The sequence below is a fragment of the Periophthalmus magnuspinnatus genome, chromosome 15 (assembly GCF_009829125.3).
Source record: "Periophthalmus magnuspinnatus isolate fPerMag1 chromosome 15, fPerMag1.2.pri, whole genome shotgun sequence".
NCBI lineage: Eukaryota > Metazoa > Chordata > Actinopteri > Gobiiformes > Gobiidae > Periophthalmus > Periophthalmus magnuspinnatus.
In genome coordinates, this window is record NC_047140.1 from 26,607,407 (window position 1) to 26,614,532 (window position 7,126).

Genomic DNA, 7,126 nt, shown 5'->3' on the forward strand with positions numbered 1-7,126 from the left:
GGTTGTTGACCCATGAGAAGTTACAGGCCGATATCATTAACAGTGTGCTTTCACTTATTTGTCTTTTGAGAACAGATTACTTCCATTCGTGTGTTTTTGCAAATTTATGTCAAGCTCACAGTTTTAGAGGAAAGAAATTCTCTTGCTCTGCACTTTCAGACAAGAGTTCAGTGACTGATATTGTTGTATTCAGAGTCTACAGTGGTACTCAGCAGTGCCTAAAATGATAATAACTCCATAAATGAACAAGGCGTAAGAAAGTGGTTCCATTAAATCTATGTAGGGCTCAAGTTTTAATAGGATAATTTTGGTCTGTAGGGCTTGACAGATCAGCACAGCAGGAAATGGCAAGAGAACAAGGACAGGAAAGGCAAACTTTCTCTAAAGGCTCAGAGGTGATTTAATCCTAATGTGAGACACAATTTATTTTATACTTAACGTCTTTCTATTTAGTCTCACTTAAAACCTGCAGTAAGGCTCTTAATCTCACACCCCTGCAGTTTTTATTTATTTTATTTTGCCTTCACTTAACCAGGCAAAGCATTAAGAACAAATTCCTGACTATGTCGGCCTGGGTAGTCCTGCCTAAAGATGGTGTTTTCAAAGCCAGTGTTTTAGTGGAGGTTCTTAGAGAGATCTGCTGCCACAGGGTCGTGGCTTGTTCTCTTGGTCTATTTCCCTCTCACCCTTAGAGTGAGACGCTCTTTGAGGTCTGTGAGAGAAGTCAATATGTTCTTTCAGCTGTCAACGGCATGTCCAGCACTCGTCATGAGCTGCCTGCCCGGTTTACATGGCAACATCTCAAACACCACCAAGCCCACGGCCCAGTAAAAAGAAAACACTGATAGTATGTTGACTGGTCACTATATTAGGTACAACTGTTCTAATAATATTTCAGTCCACGTTTTAGATAATGTACTCAAATAAAAAAGAACTGGCAATATTATTGTTTCAAGGGGCTGCAGTTGTGAGCCAGTTATATAAAGTGGCTTTAATTATAAAGTGGCCTGATACACATTATAATTACAAAATCACATGTTTGCTCTGTGCACCACATCCGTCATTTCACTGCATATCTTTTCATTCTCATTGTTTTGAGATGACCTATTGGCTTGAGACTTGATCGAAATACAGATTGCATTGTAACTAAGTTCAGCAAGAAAACACTTTAACTTTAAATAACTTTAACACAACAGAGGCAGTGCCTGCACACAAACTAAGGTTCAGGATGAAAGCCAAATGCCTGCCTCACATCTGCATCCCGTTAAGGACACTAATAACACCAGCGTCCTGCGCCCGCAGCGACGACGTGCACGCGCTTACACGTACATGCGTACGAGCAGAGTGGAAACTTTCCCGTAGAGGTGGAGGTGATCCCTGGGCCCAAAAAAATACTCTTCTACCCAAACATGACCTGATTGACGTGACTGTTGTTTTAAATCCGTATTTGCTTTTCAAAGCCACGCGTCTTCTCGGTTTATTTAGAGCAAATAGGCTATTTTAAATGGATATAGACTTTAGAAATGATCAAACCTGCTTCTACTGTGCTTACTATATAAAGAAACCGCTTTATTTACCACCTAGACCTATTTGGATACATCTTTGCAGCTTTAGTAAAAAAAAAAATTTAAAAAAAGTAGCCTAATGTATACCTGAATGGGTGGCCGGTATAAACTGCTGCAGTTTCCTTTTTATGTAATTACTATAGGCCAACAGACCAAATCTAGATCTGAAGTATTTGGATAAAACCCAAGATCCGGAGCGTGTAGTTTAGCAGTCATTTTGTGGGGGTCGTTAGGGCTTGACGCGTCTTAATTGGGAGCGCGCACCTCTGGCAGTTGAGTAAAAAAATCCACGGGTGAAAAAGGAAATGACGACTTTCTGCAAAATAAAACCTCATAGAACATATTTTCAGAAGGAGTCACACATTTAGTAACAAAAGTCCAGCATGATGCATTGGATGCCTGTATGTGCATGCATTTAGTTTTAAAGTGATACAGGTCAATGAGAATCAATACTTGAGCCTTGAACCAGCCTTATAATCTTTTGTGTGGATTTTATTTGCAAGAAAACCGGAAGTGACGCGATGTCTGTCCGGTGCTTGACAGTCGGCTGTGCGTAATTTAACACTCCAGCAGCGCGCAGTCTGTCAGAGTTCCTCTGGACTTTACTGAGAACACATCAAACAGCGGTGGTACTGGTATAAACTAGGATGGATTTGAAACTGTTCGCAGGCGTGGCTACGCTTATGTTAATAGCACACGCACCAGAATCTGAAGGTAAGGAACAAATCAATTTACTTTAAATTATAGTTACCAAGTTTGATATTAGGCTACTTATCAGTCTAGCGTGGAACAGGCAAATATAACAACAAATTTATAGCTGCAAAATACAGACGTCAATCAACTGAACATAAAGTTTAATTGATTGAGTTATTAAAACTAGGCAAATTTTGCCACGTGCGTAATATGTTGGAACAACGTGATTCCGTTTAATGATTCAGCCGTGTTCTTAAATAATTGCAGTTTTGCAAAAGCAATGTTTGCGGGGGACTCTTGATTTCAGGCCAGAGCACATTTTTCTCCGTGCGTAAAAGTGCGTATGCCTGCGCGCCTGACCGGCACGGCCTCTTCAGTGTGGATTTATTCTACTTTTCCCTTTTAATGTTGCGCAAATAAGGATGCCATCAGAGTCTCTAGTCTTCATGGCGACATCACACATCTACCTGATCACTTTTCTTCAGGTGCTTCGCTCTTTATTATGTTGATACTCGTGCACGAGTGCAAAAAGATTTAACATAATCTGCAACATTGCTCTGTGTTATTTGACGTTACTTTTTCTTTCTCCCTTTATTTCGTAAAAAAAAAAAGAACATTTTTGGTGTGGTTTGTCTTGTCTTCTAATCAAACTTGAATAAAAAACAACTCAAATACGAATCCAAGAATTAGCCAACTTGAACAAAAAGTTCTGTCCGTGTTGGCACATAGTTAATATATCTCGCACATATGGGGACCACACGGTAGTTCAGAATATTCTTGTGTTTCTTTAAGCTTCCTTCACTGTTTTAAATAAAATGGCAGTTGTGTGCATTTATTATCTTGAGAGTTAATGATTTTGGATTATGGCATTAACTGGTTTGCAGGTTTCCAAGAATTACTGTCATGATGAGATAAAAGGTCCTGATTTTTACCAAATGTTTCAGTTTATTTTAATCTTTTAGTGACATGCTGTTATTTCTATTGGGACTTAGGTCTTAATCTGTTTACCCTCTTTACAGGAAAGCCCATCAGCCTGGTGGAGAGATGTTACTGCCGCTCCACAGTCAACAGCCTCCCCAGATCCTTCATCCGGGAGCTGCGGTTTATCCAGACGCCTAACTGCCCCTTCCAAGTGGTGTGAGTGTAACTTTCATTCAACACTCTTCAACTGCCCAATCACACACATGTACACTGTTAGTCAGGTGTCCTCCTTCCTGGATACTTCTCACCATCAATCTCCACGCGTTGACAGGATTGAGAAAGGCATTTCTAGCCACACGCCCCTCTGTCACTTACGCTGACACTCACACATCTTAAGAAAACGCAAACTTTTGTCTCCCTAAAAAAAACTCAAGACGTATCCGGGAAGTGGCCTTTTTTAGTAGAATGAAAGAAAGGTGGATCTTGCAAGCACTTTTTATGGAGGGAAAGAATAGTTGTGGTTTTTGTGATTGCGTAGTTGGTTTCGTCTTTCTCTGTGTTACGATTCAGACTTAATTCAATGTTACAGCTTGCGTGTGGTAACTTTATAGAACAAGGTCTGTATTTGGTTAAAGGAGATGTGAAGGCGTGCTAAAATAAGAAAAAAATCAATTGCAGCATTTGTAATCAAAATCTAGGTTACTATGACAATCATCTCCCACTGATAGACACATGATCCGGTCTTGACCTTTTCTGTAAATAGCTGCAAGGTTACATTTATAGAGGTTCCTCTTTGACACATGCTTCTTTGATGTCAAAACTCAGATTTTTACAGCGCATCAATTTGGCATCGCAATTAAGAAAGGCATGCAAGACTAACATGTAATCCAGGGCACAGTTTTGGTGAGAAGGGGTGTGAGTGGCCTTCAAAAACAAATAGACCGCTGTGAAGGTATCTCTAAGTGTTAAATTCACAGTGTTGTGTCAAATCGGCTTGTGTGATAAGAAAGCATTGGAAAAGTTGATAGCCCGAGTCTTCGCATAAATAAAGTCTTTCATCTTCTGCTCTAGCATAACTGCCAAATGCTCATTTGTTTTCTTTTTATTTCTCTATCAGCGCAAAGTTGAAGACAAACAAAGAGGTGTGCGTGAACCCAGAAATCAGGTGGCTGCAGCAGTACCTGAAGAACGCTATCAACAAGTAAGTACAGTATTTTGTGTTGCATAACGAGCTGCAACTCTAGTGTCTCCCATCAACTAGCCCATGTCTGGCTGTCTGTATAATGACTTCCACCCTATAGACATTCAAATATACACAAATACGCATTTAAACATGTAAGCGCACATGTGAATAGCAGCCTGTTGGTAATGAGACAAGCCTTAAGTACCCAATTCTTGAGGCAGAGCATGACTAACTGATTTTTATCTATTAAACTGAGATTTGACCATGTCCTTAAACAGAATTTGCCGTCAAGTGCCAAAAAGTATTCCCAGAAGTCGCTGTTAACATAAGTGTCTTTTGGGAGTGCAGAAGCAATGTTTAAAAATACTTGGCACTGTAAAGTTTGAAGAGGGATTCAAGTTTCCATCGTGAACTTCTTGGAATCATTTCTAGTTGTAAATACATGTCCTGTGGTTTGAATCTCATTTTATGAAGATTATGATTTGATTTTGATGAAGATAATTTCCTGCATTCTGCACCAATTCTAGTCATTGATCAACATGAGTAAACGCCCAGACTTGTCCTCTCTGAATACCCATTGGACAGTTAGTCTTTTTGGGGCTCGTAAGCCGGCCCGTCTGGCCCTGGGACGGTTGTGGAGTCCTTTGGGTGTGAATGTCTTATGCATAACAAAACAGCCCATGTAGTAAAGTAGATGGACGGCATTAACAATGGATCAGACCTAATGTGTTTTCAATTACACACTGGGTCACAAAGGGAGGAGGGTTGTGCTTGTTCTCCAGGCGTAAAAAAACTCACCTCACAAGATTACACATTTTGCTTTTGTATGTTTTAATAACTCTTAATGGACACAACAAAACCTAGTTATGACCAGCGTAACTAATGACTAACTAGTGAGGACTAAATTAACACATCCAGAGAAAGGGAAAGAGATTATGTCACCGTGGTAACTTTAAGTACTCAGTAAATGTTTGCAGACATTGTTGCAGCAGTACTTTTAATTAGAGCTTTGTTTTAGTTAGTGGAGTTAGTGGTTAGTTTTTTCAATTGAACTTGATAAAGCATAGAAAAAAGTATGCAATGTTGATTGTTCTGACAGAGAGTACACCATTTGCTTGTCACCATGGAGATGTTATTGCATTGTCTGGAATGTTTAACAGTATGGCATTAACCTTGTCTATGCCACCAGGCCAAATTACAGGTCATTGCTCACAGTTAGAATGCAGGTTTTACAAGGTAGATAAAGGTTAATGGACCCAACCCCATCAGAAAAGTTTAGCAGTGCAGCTTTTTATATATCAAATAATATTACAAAAAATAAGAAACACCTTTTATTTTGCTAATCATTTCTGTTTTTATTTTTTGCAGGATGAAAAAATCCAAGGAGGCCGTCTAACCCTGTTGTGAACCCATGTCTTTGCCCTGGGCTGGAGGCACCATCACAATAATGAAGCCTGTTTATTCATGAGATCATCTGTTATATATATTATACAGCACTTATTATTATATTCTGGCTGTGATACTGATTTGTGGATAACTAACCTACAAATCATCATCATTATGTCACCTGGCTATCAAGACTGTGGGCACTATCACCACATAAAGATATGACATTATTAGTGCAATTATATGAGTGTATGTTGTTTTATAATGTTACTGTATATAGATTTTGTCTATGGACTTCACCAGTAAAGAGCTATTTTTGATATGTCCTTGTTCTGGCCTCTATCATTAAGGAGCGATGGTGCAGTAAGGTTATCGTAGGTCATGATGATAGTGGTTATCCCTGCAGTTCACTGAGCCAGGAAAAATCATTTTAAAAATCATTATTGTCTTGCATTTGTTACAATAAGAAGTTGATTGTTTACACAGACATTCTGAGTTAGGTTCTTCATGTTTTGAGTTAATTGGCATCTTGGAAAACTTGCGGCTGCCTGCTAACTTTAGCCTGATTGTCAGAGGTGTACACAGACTCTAGTAAAAATTACAATTACAATGTTTTGTGATGGAAATTTGGATGCTAAGAAAGTTGGGGCATTTCCTGAGCTGGTCTTGTGGCTTGGAGTGAGCTGGCCCTGTTACCGAACGCATATAAAGAGCGAACATCTGGATCACTAAGGATTTTAATTGAGCTGCCAATATATAGAAATTTACTGGAAGTGTAAAAATGGTCAGCTGAGCAAGAATAATCACATTGGTGCAAATGAATTTACGCCAAAACTATAAAAGGAAGTTGTAACACAGTTAGCCACAGAATTCACTACCACACTATCATTCACTTGTACATACCTACTGTCATGCAGATAGCAATGCACTTTATATGTGATGTATTCTTGTTCTAACTCATTGTGTAATTAAACTCTTTGTCTTTTATCCATATGTAATCTCATTTATGTTCTTGAATGTGAAGTCGCTGTGTTAAGAAATGTCACCAGTTCATTCTAATCATCGGTGCATTGCATGTAAATTTAAAATTATCTAAATGATTATTTTTGTACTCTATTGCATTGTATGGAATCAAAACATTAAAATTAAGAAAAAGTATGCTCACGTCTGAACCACAAGCCAACATTTTAAACAGAAATATTACAGAATTATTACACATAGCATATTTTATCATTTTATACCCCGCAGCTCAGTTGATATATAGCATTTTCTTCCACAACCAGCACATAGTTGTTACTGTAGATCAACAGGACCAATCTTAAAGACTTTGAAGTGAGAACATGTGTTTAGATTTACTCGCAAGGGCAAATAAAAGGCA

At 38.7% G+C, this 7,126-nt stretch overlaps 1 protein-coding gene across 1 annotated transcript; it reads left to right on the forward strand.

Annotated features, from left to right (window-relative positions):
• The first annotated feature begins 2,150 nt into the window (after positions 1 to 2,150).
• Positions 2,151 to 6,906, forward strand: cxcl12a (chemokine (C-X-C motif) ligand 12a (stromal cell-derived factor 1)). Its single transcript, XM_033979979.2, has 4 exons — positions 2,151 to 2,279; positions 3,278 to 3,395; positions 4,297 to 4,380; positions 5,731 to 6,906. Exons 1-4 carry the CDS (start codon positions 2,213 to 2,215, stop codon positions 5,756 to 5,758), a joined length of 297 nt encoding a protein of 98 aa, XP_033835870.1. The 5' UTR covers positions 2,151 to 2,212; the 3' UTR covers positions 5,759 to 6,906.
• The last annotated feature ends 220 nt before the right edge of the window (positions 6,907 to 7,126 follow it).